This window comes from Myxine glutinosa (genome assembly GCF_964187855.1).
Source record: "Myxine glutinosa chromosome 12 unlocalized genomic scaffold, kmMyxGlut1.1 SUPER_12_unloc_1, whole genome shotgun sequence".
Classification (NCBI taxonomy): Eukaryota; Metazoa; Chordata; class Myxini; order Myxiniformes; family Myxinidae; genus Myxine; species Myxine glutinosa.
Window position 1 is genome coordinate 1,120,839 of NW_027616355.1, and position 13,869 is coordinate 1,134,707.

The 13,869-nt window shown below is 47.3% G+C and overlaps 2 protein-coding genes across 3 annotated transcripts in view; one reads left to right on the forward strand and one right to left on the reverse strand.

The window, feature by feature from the left end:
- UBE2H (ubiquitin conjugating enzyme E2 H) overlaps positions 1-8,224 on the reverse strand; it is an 81,252-nt gene extending 73,028 nt beyond the window's left edge. Inside the window, exon 1 of the mRNA XM_068132456.2 lies at positions 8,066-8,224. Within this exon, the coding sequence (XP_067988557.1) occupies positions 8,066-8,118 (53 nt within the window). The 5' untranslated portion in view covers positions 8,119-8,224. The remainder of the gene's footprint in view (positions 1-8,065) is intronic.
- The window catches only part of EOGT (EGF domain specific O-linked N-acetylglucosamine transferase), a 129,725-nt gene continuing 123,944 nt past the window's right edge, over positions 8,089-13,869 (forward strand). The window contains exon 1 of one of the 2 annotated variants that reach the window (XM_078768606.1): positions 8,089-8,222. The gene's annotated coding sequence lies outside the window, so the exon portion shown is untranslated. Of the gene's footprint in view, positions 8,223-8,723; positions 8,776-13,869 lie in introns of those variants that run through there. The other variant, XM_078768607.1, reaches the window with a different exon arrangement.

The following is a 13,869-nucleotide window of genomic DNA, read 5'->3' on the forward strand; positions in this document are numbered from 1 at the left end:
CAAGGCCAATGAAAACCTGGCTGAGATTACAAGATTATTTCCGATTCCGAGAACAATTGCTACTGATACAAGAAGCTATTTATATATTATATAGACAATGAAGGGCAAAAACAAAAGGATAATAAATGAAAGAAATGCAGGAAGATGGTTAAAAGAATGGAAGACCTTCCTCATTATCTCCCTCTACTTAGGGCTTATGAAAAATCAAAAATAAAGCAAGAGCCATTAAACAATTCAGAGCCACACTGATATATAGATCGCAGTAGATCTGAGAATTAATCATCGATATATTAAAGTATATCTGCCTGCAGATAGACTGTGGCTTGTATAGAATGGTGAAGATTTTCTTTAATAAATGAACGAGGTTTGGAGAGCATTACGAAGGGGAGGAAGATTTAAACGGAAAGGAGAGGGAAGACTCGGATGGTTAGATGGTCCGCTCTGAGTCTGGGTGGTCGGTGATTCGAACCCTGGCCGAATCATATCAAAGACCAAAAACGGTACGTGCTGCTTCCTTGCTTGGCACTGCCAAGCCTCTGCTCACCTTCACTCCTTCATTCCTCTTTTCTCCCACCTCTGGAACAAACTCCCTCACTCTCTTCAATCCCACTCCACCCTCCAGGTCTTTAAAACAGCTGTTCACCACCATCTCTTATCTTCCCCCATCCAAAACCTTGATCTTTTCTATCCCCGCTAATTTCACCCCAATTCCACTTTTTTGAAATACCAACTTCTGTCCTGGAAGTCCTTGTGTTTTATACTTCTCCCACCCCGCCCCCCCTTCCCACGCCTCCTCCCCCCAAGCCCTCTCCCTCCCACACATATCCCTGCTCTTAAATGTTGTGTGCTCTCAAGTGTTTGTGTGCTTCCCCTTCTCTTGTCTTCTGCTCCCTCTTTTTATATATTTTGTTTGTCTGGTTGATTTGTTTGTGAAGTAAATGTCAGCTCTTTCACGAGCCTCGATTCAGTATACAAAAAAAAAAAACACAAGAAAAGGCTAGAGCACGCACAAACAACCATCATGCAGGCTTGATGGCTCTAGTGGCCTCCTCCATTGAAGTCCCTTGGAAGGACTCGTACTTAAAAGGTAGAATTGCACAAAATATTGTGTATGCGTTATAATATGGCTCACACAACAAAATGTGCAGTAATTTAAAAAAATAATTAAAGCATTGACATCAGATTGGGATGTGATGATGAATAAACTAGATAGAAACAAAAAAAAGCAACAGGTATTGGTATTAATATAATATCGAACAGAACAGGTACCGTATTCAAAAACAAATTAGTGTCCCAATTAATCATAAATATATCACAACGATCAAGGGAACCCCATATGGCAAAGCAATAAACTGCTGGGGCGCTTTGAACCGTGCTTTGCAAGCACCAAACGAGAACGGCACTCGGTAGATCACAAACCTCCGCCAGGCTGAACAGTTCATGTTTTGTATCCCACTGATGGGCCGGATCTGGATTTCAACCTGAACCAAAATCGAATAAGCTTGTTCTTCTCACTTAACCAACTCACCCTGCAAGTTTCGTCTTAACTTCTCCACAACTTTAAAAAATAACATCTAATATAATCGCTTTTCGCCCGATCTCTCAATGGTGAAAAATCACTTTGAAATTAAACAATTCTCGTATCTGAATCCGTATTCAGATCTTCACCAAAATCGAATAGATTCGGTCTTGTCACACACCCAACCGGTCCACCAAGTTTCGTCCAAATCCGTCCATTATATATTGGTTTTAACCCTATCACTCAATGGTGAAGAATCACTTTTAAAAATTCCCTGATCCAGATCCGGATTCAAATCTTCACCAAAATTGAATCAATTCTTCCTTGTCACATGCGCAACCTCTCCACCAAGTTTCGTCCGAATCTGTCCACAACTTTTCGAGATATCTTGTTCACAGAGAAACAGACAGGGGTGAAAACATAACCTCTATCCACCTTCGGTGGCGGAGGTAATAAAAGGGGAAAATAACTAAATAACAGCTAAATAACCACCACCATTTCACCATTAACTTCATGGAAGTTTAGCGGCGAACATTAGCTGGAATTTCCTGTGTCAAATGTACACAAAACCGTTCTGAGAACCAGGGAAATACAACCAGAAAATAATAATAATAATAATAATTCATTTATTTTGTATAGCGCTTTTCAAGAAGCCCAAAGGCGCTTTGACAGAGTGGAAAACATAAAGCATAACAATACATGAAAACAACAATTGCAAAAAGACAAGAGTGAATAGGGAAATATTTAAAGCAAAAGGAGGGAGGAGAAGAGATAGTCAGGGGTTAAATGCTGTGGGTTGAATGTTGAATGCAGTGTTGAACAGGTGGGTCTTTAGTGATGTTTTGAATGTGGTGAGTGAGGAGGAGTCTCTGATGGTGTGAGGTAGTGAGTTCCAGAGGGTGGGAGCAGCGATGGAGAAGGCCCTGTCCCCCCAGGATCTGAATTTGGTCCGGATGGAGGGGGTCAGGAGGTTGGTACCAGCAGAGCGGAGGTTGCGGGTGGGAGTGTGTCTGGAGAGGAGGTCAGCCAGGTAGGATGGGGCCAGGTTATGGAGGGCTTTGTATGTCAGGAGGAGGATTTTGTACTGGATTCTCTGGGGGATGGGGAGCCAGTGAAGCTTGTTAAGGACGGGGGTGATGTGGTCACGGGTCCGGGAATGGGTGAGTAGACGGGCAGCGGAGTTCTGAATGTATTGGAGTTTATTGGTGATTTTTGAGGGTGAACCATAGAGGAGGCTATTGCAGTAGTCCAGACGGGAGGTGATGAACGCGTGGATGAGGGTTTCTGCAGCCGTGGAGGAGAGGGATGAGCGGAGACGGGCAATGTTTTTCAGGTGAAAGAAGGCTGACTTTGTGATCTGTTTAGTGTATTTGTCGAAGGAGAGGGTTTGGTCAAAGATGACGCCAAGATTCCGGATGTGAGGGGAGGTGGATACTGGGATACCGTCGATGTTGAGGGCAAAGTTATGGGTGGATTTTGTGAGCGTTTTTGGGCCAATGATGATTATTTCAGATTTATCACAGTTAAGTTTGAGGAAGTTGATTTGAAGCCAGGATTTTATTTCAGTGATGCAGTTTGTCAGGATAGAGTGGGTGTCGGTGGAGACGGAGATTTGACTCAGCAAGTCAAAATAAAACAAATACCTTTGGATCCATCCAGTGGGTTAGTCCATTGTTTCCCACGGCCTACAACAACACGTCTCACTTTGCCACAAGTTTATGGTTTTAACCGAAGGGTGTTAGGACGTGCCCAATTGACCGTGCTGCGTTACAGCGAATGACTGAGCGTTTACCGATCGCAAGCCCCGGTCCTAGCCACGATTTAGCATGCTTGGTACTGAGGTGCGGAGGTGCGGAGACCGAGCATATTAATTACAAATATTCGCATTCGGGACACCGCGCTCTGTTTGTTGATGCGGTAACGGCTTGCAAAGCATGAACCCAATCTCAGGTCTCAAAAGGATTGGATCTCAGGAACAGCAGTGCTGAACATAATACTTTTGGAGAAAAAAAACAAAAAAAACTGGTGAAGGTCTTGGCTTACAGAGTTGTATAGAAGCACAGAGCAGCACAAAAAGCAGATTGTTTAACCACGAGAAATCACTGCTCATCAAACATCACGTCATGACTCAATTAAAGCAATTCCCCTCCTGGTCAAATTATGCTGGCAACGACGCTCACCAAGTCAGCAGAATTTAGCTTACAAGGTAGGCCTACTTCTTTCCAAACTGTAGAATGGGTATCTGTCCTCGGTCTGATCGCCGCCACCCTCACAACCTGAACCATATGGCTCTGAAACCTAATGCTCACAAACGGATAATCAAACACTTTGTGGACAAAAACAGCAAAGTTCGAGACATTTAATACACGGGGCGATGCAATTAAATAAGATATGAAACAAGAGTCCATTTTAAACTTTTAAACACTTTCATTAATAACCCTGAACTACATTAGCCAAGGTAATGCAAGAGACAAGGCCCAATGGAATGAGTCAAAGTTCCAACGGTCGTATAACGAATGTCAGTTATTTCATTAGTTATTGGTGCTTCAGCTGTGGTCGCGCGGTTGCCAAAGCAGTGACCCCCACTTCCCCCCACCCAACCAAACAACCTACTTCCACCTCCCCACCCAAATCAACACCCTACCCCCTCCTCCCACATCCAACGAAACACCTTACCCCCTTCTCCCATAACACCCTCCTCCCCATCCAACACCCTACCCTCTCCTCCCCTAACCCACTCCTACCCCATCCAACCCCCTACCCTCTCCTCCCCTAACCCACTCCTACCCCATCCAACCCAACACCCAGCCCCCCTCAGGCACCCATCCAACATCCTACCCCCTCCTCCGCTAACCCCCTACTCCCCCATCCAACATCCTACACCATACCCCCTCCTCCCCTAACCCACTCCTACCCCATCCAACATCCTACACCCAACCCCCTTCTCCCCTAACCTCCTCCTCCTCCCCCACCCAACATCCTACACCCTACCTCCTCCTCCCCTAACCCACTCCTACCCCATCCAACTCAACACCCAGCCCCCCTCATGCACCCATCCAACATCCTACACCCTACACCTTCCTCCCCTAACCCCCCCTCCCCCATCCAACATTCTACAACCTACCCCCTCCTCCCCTAACCCACTCCTACCCCATAACCAGCCCCCCTCATGCACCCATCCAACATCCAACATCCTAACCCCCCCCTCCCCCATTCCGAAATTCTACACCCTACACCCTACACCCTCCTCCCCGAACCCACTCCTACCCCATACCCAGCCCCCCTCATGCACCCATCCAACATCCAACATCCTACACCCTCCTCCCCCATTCCGAAATTCTACACCCTACACCCTCCTCCCCGAACCCACTCCTACCCCATCCAACCCAACACCCAGCCCCCCTCATGCACCCATCCAACATCCTACACCCTACACCTTCCTACCCTAACCCCCCCCCTCCCCCATCCAACATCCTACACCCTACACCCCTAACCCACTCCTACCCCATCCAACCCAACACCCAGCCCCCCTCATGCACCCATCCAACATCCTACACCCTACACCTTCCTCCCCTAACCCCCCCTCCCCCATCCAACATCCTACCCCCTCCTCCCCTAACCCACTCCTACCCCATCCAACCCAACACCCAGCCCCCCTCATGCACCCATCCAATATCCGACATCAAACATCCTACACCCTCCCCCCCCGAACCCCCCTCACCCTCACCCATCCAACAAAACATCCTACATCCTCCTCCCCATCCAACTAAACACCCTACCCCCCCCCCCCTCCTCATGCACCCAACCCAACATCCTATATCCTCCTCCCCATCCAACTAAACACCCTACCCCCTCATGCACCCACCCCAACACCCTATATCCTCCTCCACATCCAACTAAACACCCTACCCCCTCATGCACCCAACCCAACATCCTACATCCTCCTCCCCATCCAACTAAACACCCTACCCCCCCCCCCCCCCTTCTCATGCACCCAACCCAACATCCTATATCCTCCTCCCCATCCAACGAAACACCCTACCCCCTCATGCACCCAACCCAACACCCTATATCCTCCTCCCCATCCAACTAAACACCCCACCCCCTCATGCACCCAACCCAACACCCTATATCCTCCTCCCCATCCAACTAAACACCCTACCCCCTCATGCACCCAACCCAACATCCTACATCCTCCTCCCCATCCAACTAAACACCCTACCCCCTCATGCACCCAACCCAACACCCTACCCCCTCATGCACCCAACCCAACACCCTACATCCTCCTCCCCATCCAACTAAACACCCTACCCCCTCATGCACCCAACCCAACACCCTATATCCTCCTCCCCATCCAACTAAACACCCTACCCCCTCATGCACTCAACCCAACACCCTATATCCTCCTCCCCATCCAACTAAACACCCTACCCCCTCATGCACCCAACCCAATACCCTATATCCTCCTCCCCATCCAACTAAACACCCTACCCCCTCATGCACCCAACCCAACACCCTATATCCTCCTCCCCATCCAACTAAACACCCTACCCCCTCATGCACCCAACCAAACACCCTATATCCTCCTCCCCATCCAACTAAACACCCTACCCCCTCATGCACCCAACCCAACACCCTACATCCTCCCCCCCATCCAACTAAACACCCTACCCCCTCATGCACCCAACCCAACATCCTACATCCTCCTCCCCATCCAACTAAACACCCTACCCGCCCCTCCTCATGCACCCAACCCAACATCCTATATCCTCCTCCCCATCCAACTAAACACCCTACCCCCTCATGCACCCAACCCAACACCCTATATCCTCCTCCCCATCCAACTAAACACCCTACCTCCTCATGCACCCAACCTAACATCCAACATCCGACATCCTCCTCCCCATCCAACTAAGCACCCTACCCCCCCCTCCACACCCAAACCCCTCCTCCCCCACCCAACCCAAAGACCTACCTCCTCCTCCCCCACCCAACCCAACATCCTACACCCTCCCCCATCCAAGCCAACACCCTACCCCCCCAACCCCCACCCATTCTCCCACTCAACACCCTATCCCCCCCCCCCCCCCCCCACCTTTCACCCATCCAACTCGACACCCTATCCTCACTTACACCACCCAATCCAACACCCTATCCTCACCAACACAACCCAATCCAACACCCTATCCTCACTTACACGACCCAACCCAACACCCTATCCTCACTAACACCACCCAACCCAACACCCTATCCTCACCCACACCACCCAACCCAACACCCTATCCTCACGGACACCACCATATCCTCACTTACACCACCCAACCCAACACCCTATCCTCACCCACACCACCCAACCCAACACCCTATCCTCACCTACACCACCCTCTCACCTACACCACCCTATCCTCACTTACACCACCCAACCCAACACCCTATCCTCACCTACACCACCCTATCCTCACCTACACCACCCTATCCTCACCTACACCACCCTATCCTCACTTACGCCACCCAACCCAACACCCTATCCTCACCTACACCACCCAATCCTCACCTACACCACCCTATCCTCACTTACACCACCCAACCCAACACCCTATCCTCACCTACACCACTCAACCCAACACCCCATCCTCACCTACACCACACAACCCAACACCCTATCCTCACCTACACCACACAACCCAACACCCTATCCTCACCTATACCACCCAACCTAACACCATATCCTCACCTATACCACCCAACCTAACACCATATCCTCACCTAAACCACCCAACCCAACACCCTATCCTCACCGACACCACCCAACCCAACACCCTATTCCTCACCTACACCACCCAACCCAACACCCTATCCTCACCTATACCACCCAACCTAACACCATATCCTCACCTAAACCACGCAACCAAACACCCTATCCTCACCGACACCACCCAACCAACCAAACACCCTCCTCCTGCATGAGAAACCTGCATAGTATTAGTACCACACGGCACAGCCAAAGCCAAGGCCTGGAAGTCCCAGATAAGAATCACTTCGTGGTGGAAACGTCGGAGCCGATCCTCGCCTCGCTTTAGCACAGCTCGTGTCGCTTCTGTTTCTCAATCAAATAAACGTCCCATCGGATAAGCACGAGTCCTCAGACTCGGGCAAATGTCACTTCTCCGACAAACCCCATTAGTAACCCAAACGGAGCAGCACACCAGAGCACACCAGAGCGCGGGTGTGTATTGACTATTGTCGGACTACCTTGCCGCCCTCAAAAGTTAATTCTCAATACACCAACTAATGGGGTTCCCGTCAATTCCAAGACACGGTTTGTTGAGCTATCCGAGCACCGCTTCGCCTTAGGCCCAAGTACACTGGCTGGGCGCATAACGCAACACTGCGCGGCGCCTCGGGAGTCGGGAGGGGAGAACGGGCGGATGATGGGGGGGTTTGGCAGCGAGCGTGGACGGGCGACCGAGCTGTGCAGAAAGAGAAACGGAGACGCGGCATTCAGAGCCGTTCATGAAGCCCACAGAAAACAACCGTGAAGGATACAGCTTAACGACGTCGGTATCCATCCGCCTCTTGCCGGGGCTAGGCGAAGACATCGTCCGAACACTCGCCTCCGCCTGGCCGTCCGACCACGAACAACAAAAGCGACGCGCAACACCAACGTGACGTCACCTCATCAGCTGGCGATGACGTCACCGCTGTGAGTTCGGCTTCCGGTCTCGCCCCTTCGATAACTCCGACTACTCTTTTCACTTTCTCACATTAATTATTACCTTCTCGAACTCATGTGCCGTTTCTTCCGAGGTTATGTCGTATTTAGATAGTCAGAGGTATGTTTATTCAGTTATTCGTGCTGTTGCTGGGGTCTCCGTTCTCACCGAAGATTTGTAATATCGCGAGATTTGGCTTAAGTCACCTGTGAGACGTAAACAATCCTCGAGTGTGCTATTTTTTTTTCCCTCCAATTTTCCGTTACAATCGACAAATGTTACATTCACTGCCTGTTTCAATGCAGTTCCAGAGTTGAGTGTTTATTTGACACGCCATGCATTTGTAATGTTTCTTCATGTTCGTACGGTTCTACACATTTATGCATTCTGAGGTAAAATTACATATTTATGAATGAAATGGCTTGCTTTCTGTTTCATCAATTTTAATTAAAATTAATACAAGGAATTCCACATTTCCGCCATATTTGCATACGTAATAAATAGATAGTCCTTCAGGGCCTATCAGGCTGAAACTGCAGAGAGGTAAGGTCAGCTTCACCTTCAGCTTGCTGTACAATATAGTTTGGTGAACTGATGTTGTTAGTCTTGACTCTTGAGCGACAACCATTGTCATTGTGTTATCTGACTGATGTCAAGATGACCATAAGAGATTGTCCATCTTTAACTCATTCAGGGTCCACTAGGCAGGGATACTATAGGCAGTGAAACTGTAGGCAGGGATACTGTAGGCAGGGATACTGTAGGCAGGGATACTATAGGCAGGGATACTGTAGGCAGTGATACTGTAGGCAGGGATACTGTAGGCAGGGATACTGTAGGCAGGGATACTGTAGGCAGGGATACTATAGGCAGGGATACTGTAGGCAGGGATACCGTAGACAGGGATACCGTAGGCAGTGATACCGTAGGCAGGGATACCGTAGGCAGGGATACCGTAGGCAGTGATACTGTAGGCAGGGATACTGTAGGCAGTGATACTGTAGGCAGGGGATACTGTAGGCAGTGATACTGTAGGCAGTGATACTGTAGGCAGGGATACTGTAGGCAGGGATACTGTAGGCAGGGATACTGTAGGCAGGAATACTATCGGCAGGGATACTGTAGGCAGGAATACTATATGCAGGGATACTTTAGGCAGGAATACTATATGCAGGGATACTGTAGGCAGGAATACTATCGGCAGGGATACTGTAGGCAGGAATACTATATGCAGGGATACTGTAGGCAGGAATATTATCGGCAGGGATACTGTAGGCAGGAATACTATATGCAGGGATACTGTAGGCAGGAATACTATATGCAGGGATACTTTAGGCAGGAATACTATCGGCAGGGATACTGTAGGCAGGAATACTATCGGCAGGGATACTGTAGGCAGGAATACTATATGCAGGGATACTGTAGGCAGGAATACTATATGCAGGGATACTGTAGGCAGGGATACTGTAGGCAGGGATACTATAGGCAGGGATACTGTAGGCAGGGATACTATAGGCAGTGATACTTTAGGCAGGGATACTATAGGCAGTGATACTGTAGGCAGGAATACTATCGGCAGGGATACTGTAGGCAGGAATACTATATGCAGGGATACTTTAGGCAGGAATACTATAGGCAGGGATACTGTAGGCAGTGATACTGTCCTAAAATCATGCAAAGGTACTCTATAGTAGTTCTGATGTTAAATCAACATCCTCAAAATCAACATCAACATCCATCTTGTTACCAGCCAAAGGTAACATATGGAATAACTTTCCATGCTTTATTCTTCACAAACTTAAATTTAATGGTACTGACTACCGATTTCTCTCTCTCCCTCTTTCTTGTGTGTATTTCTGACGTTCTAGCGATGAGCCAGGACTGGCAAGGTAACCTGGAGGAACGCTGCACACTCATCTCTGAGCTTGTGTTGCCTGGGTTCGAATCTCAACCCAGCAATTAATTGTCATCCTGGATTCATCGATGTGTGTGTTGATCCTCAGATGGACTTGAAGTCGGTTGTCTTGTCTGCTGGCCTTGTTTTGTGGACATTAAATGTCCCACAGTGCCCTTTGCTAGGAGGTAAGCTATCACTGCTACTCTGTACAAATTACGAATTTATGACGACCGCTGAGAAGGTAATCCCTCACCCCAATGCAATCCTTGCCGAGCGGCTGCCTTTGCAGCACTGAATCTGCCTTCGGCCAGAACACCACTTATTATTGATTTGTATGCAGCTGCTGATACAGTGCCCCCTGTAGGTTAGTGCAGGAATTTGTAATTTGTCCAGGTTTCCAGCGATAACTCACCTACTCTTCGCGAAGGACACCATGAGATCTTTAACATCCACCAACTGATGCTGGAAAACGGGACGCCCAGTCTTTTTTTTCTTTCTTTTTTGTATACAAGATCGAGGCTCGTGAAAGAGCTAACATTAATCACACAGAAAGACAAACCGACACATAAAACATATAACATGGGGAGCGGTAGACAAGATGGGGCGAGAGGGGGAGGAACACAAACACAACATCTGAGAGCAGGGACATCGAGAGATCTGTGGGAGGGAGAGGGCTTTGGGGGAGGGAGGCATGGGAAGGGGGGGTTGGAGAGGTATAAAACATATGGACACTGCTAGGACTTCCAGGAAAGAAGTTGGAATTTCAAACAAGGTGGATCTAGGGTGAATTAGTGGGGGTAGAAAAGATCAAGGTTTTGGATGGGGAAAGATAAGAGATGGTGGTGAACAGCTGTTTTAAAGACCTGGAGGCCCAGTTTAACGTCCATCCAAGATTCAAGGACAGCACACACACAAATTGATGCCTCTTCCTGCCTGCGAGACACCAGGATGACAGTTTGTAGCTGGTTCGAGATTCAAACCCAGGCTTGACAGCTCATAGATGAGTGTGTACCTCTGGACCATCCTGCCAACCTGGGCAGAACACCAGCTAGAAGAAATGAGGAGCTTGGGATAATTCAGCCCCAAAATAAAAACTGCTCTTTTGCTTATTGCCAGCAGAGGACACTGGAGTAAAGCCAAAGAGAAAGCAGGGTTGGTCACTGAACCCATTCTCGTTCAGTTCTGGTACCGACCAGGTTGAGCAGGTCTACCCAGAAAACCAAGTGTTGCTCTTCAACAATGAACTACTTAAATGTAATGACATAACTAGCCATCTTATGATGGGGCCATTTATTGCATGGCCAGGGGATGGGGAGGAGGGCAAAAATGGGAAATTAAAATTGTGGAAAGAATGAGAAAGAAAGAATGATAGGAATGAGAAAATAGAGGAAAGGAGTGTATAAGAAGTGGGGAATGAGGGAAACAAGGCTGTGAGGATATATTAATCATGGATGAGAAAGGTAATGACATACATAGTGGTTTGGGGGTGGGGGGAGAGGTTTGGGGGGCGGGGTGGGGGGGGAGAGGTTGGGGTCTGGGGGATGCGGAAGTGAAAATTTCTGCAACATCTGCATGTGCTGAAAAAGGTAAGGCATTCAGATCAGAGCCTTTTGTGGTGCCATGTCTGGCGATTCAATATTCCATGCAAATATTTGATGCCGATAAAATCTAAGGGAGGAGAAGAGGAAAATAAGATTGAGGGGTGACAGCAGTTAAAGATGAGAAGGGAAGAGGAACATGTTTAACATATGTGTTGATTGGTGGGGGTGTGGGGAGGGCAGGTGCCAATATAGGTAGGAGGATGCAAGGTAATGGAGTGCACGCTATGTGTGCCAAGCTAAGTACAGTGGCTTACAGAAGTATTCACACCCAACCAATAGTGCCATATTTAGATAGATTATGAACGAATTTGATCGAATACGAATTTGACCTTCGTCAAACTTTCACAGGTTCATCAGTGAGTGTCTGGGATTGTTTTAGGTTAAAAAAAACATTTTGGAAAATCTTGGGGGGGGGGGGGGGGGAAGGGAGGGGGGAACTTTTTTTTTTTTTAGTCGCTGAAGCCTTCGCAGCTATGTGAAAAGTAATATTAAATGATCCCCGACCCCATTCTTCAGTGGGTGTAGGGAAGTGTTTTCGGCCACCACAAAAAAAGGGAAAAAACCAAAACATGATTTCTTCAAAATTCCAGCAGGATTAGAACAGCACCAGGCAGCGCCGGGTACACCTGCTAGTACTAAAATATTCAGTGCAACCCCATTTTGCCTTGAGAATTGCCTCAACTCAACCTGCCATTGATTATTACCCTGCGCTCGTGAAGAAAAAAGCAGGGTTCGGCATTCGGCTACGTATGTACGTGTGGCGTGCGTGTCTGCATTTTTAAAATTCATTTTCTCAGCAACCGTTGCTGCGATTGACACGAAATTTTTACCATAGGAGCACCTCCGCCTGTGTAATTTTTTAAAATAATTATGACGTCATAGGTCATGTGGTACGGACGCCATCTTGGAAAAACGTTACACCATATCTCCGAAACCGCTCAATGGGGAAAAAAAAATGAAACTAGGCTCATTGTCAAGTACTCCCCATGGGGAATAAGATATGCTAATGATGACGTCATCGGTGCCTTCATTATGACATCTTAATTCGACAAGTACAACGCTTGATTTGATCAGTATGAAAAAAAAATTCTCTGCAACCAGTTAGTCCGATGGACACGAAACTTCGACCATAGATAGGTGCGCCTCCTCCTGTAGAATTTTGTAATGATAATTGGACAGTTCCAAGCAAAACAGGACAAAACCCCCAAAATTTCAAATTGATCTAATCATAACCAATTTGGTGTCAAATCAAAGCTAAAAGTCTGCATTTTCATGATCTTCATGGATTTAGATAATTCCGTATCATTTAGTTATTAAAATTTGCATATTTATTTAGCATGCTTTTAATCCCTGAATTAATGCATATAATAATTATTACAGTTCAAGAAAAAGAAAAATACACAACAAATTGAAAAAAACGATGAAACTCACATGGGATGTAAAGGTAAAACATGAGAAAAACTAGAACGGCACTCACTAGAGAGCATACCTCCGCCTGGTTGGCCGTATCACTCAATGGTGAAAAATCACTTAAAACATTATACTAGCTGGATCCGGATCTTCACCAAAATTGAATCAATTCTTCATTGTCACACACACAACCTGTCCACCAAGTTTCGTCCAAATCCGTCCACAACTTTTTGAGATATCCTGCTATGTATCGTTTTTGTCCCTATCTCCCAATGGTGAAGAATCACTTTAAAAATTCTAGTAGCCGGATCCGAATCCGGATCTTCACCAAAATCTAATCATTTTGTCCTTGTCACATACGCTACATCTCTGCCAAATTTCATCCGAATCCGTCCACAACGTTTTGAGATATTTTGTTCATAAACAGACAGACAGTGAGTGAAAACATAACCTCCATCCACCTTTGGTGGCGGAGGTAACAATTCCAGCATTTAATATTCGTTTAGCGTACTTTGCTACGCTTCAGTGACCTCAAGCATTTTCCCTCCATAACTCATCACTCCGTAACGGGAAAAAATGCATATTTTTACGGCATAGCCCATCGGGCAGAGCAGTCTTGAACAGTTTTTCCGTATGTATGTATGTATGTATGTATGTATGTATGTATGTATATGTATGTATGTATGTATGTATGCATATAATAATTATATAATAAGTATGTATGTATGT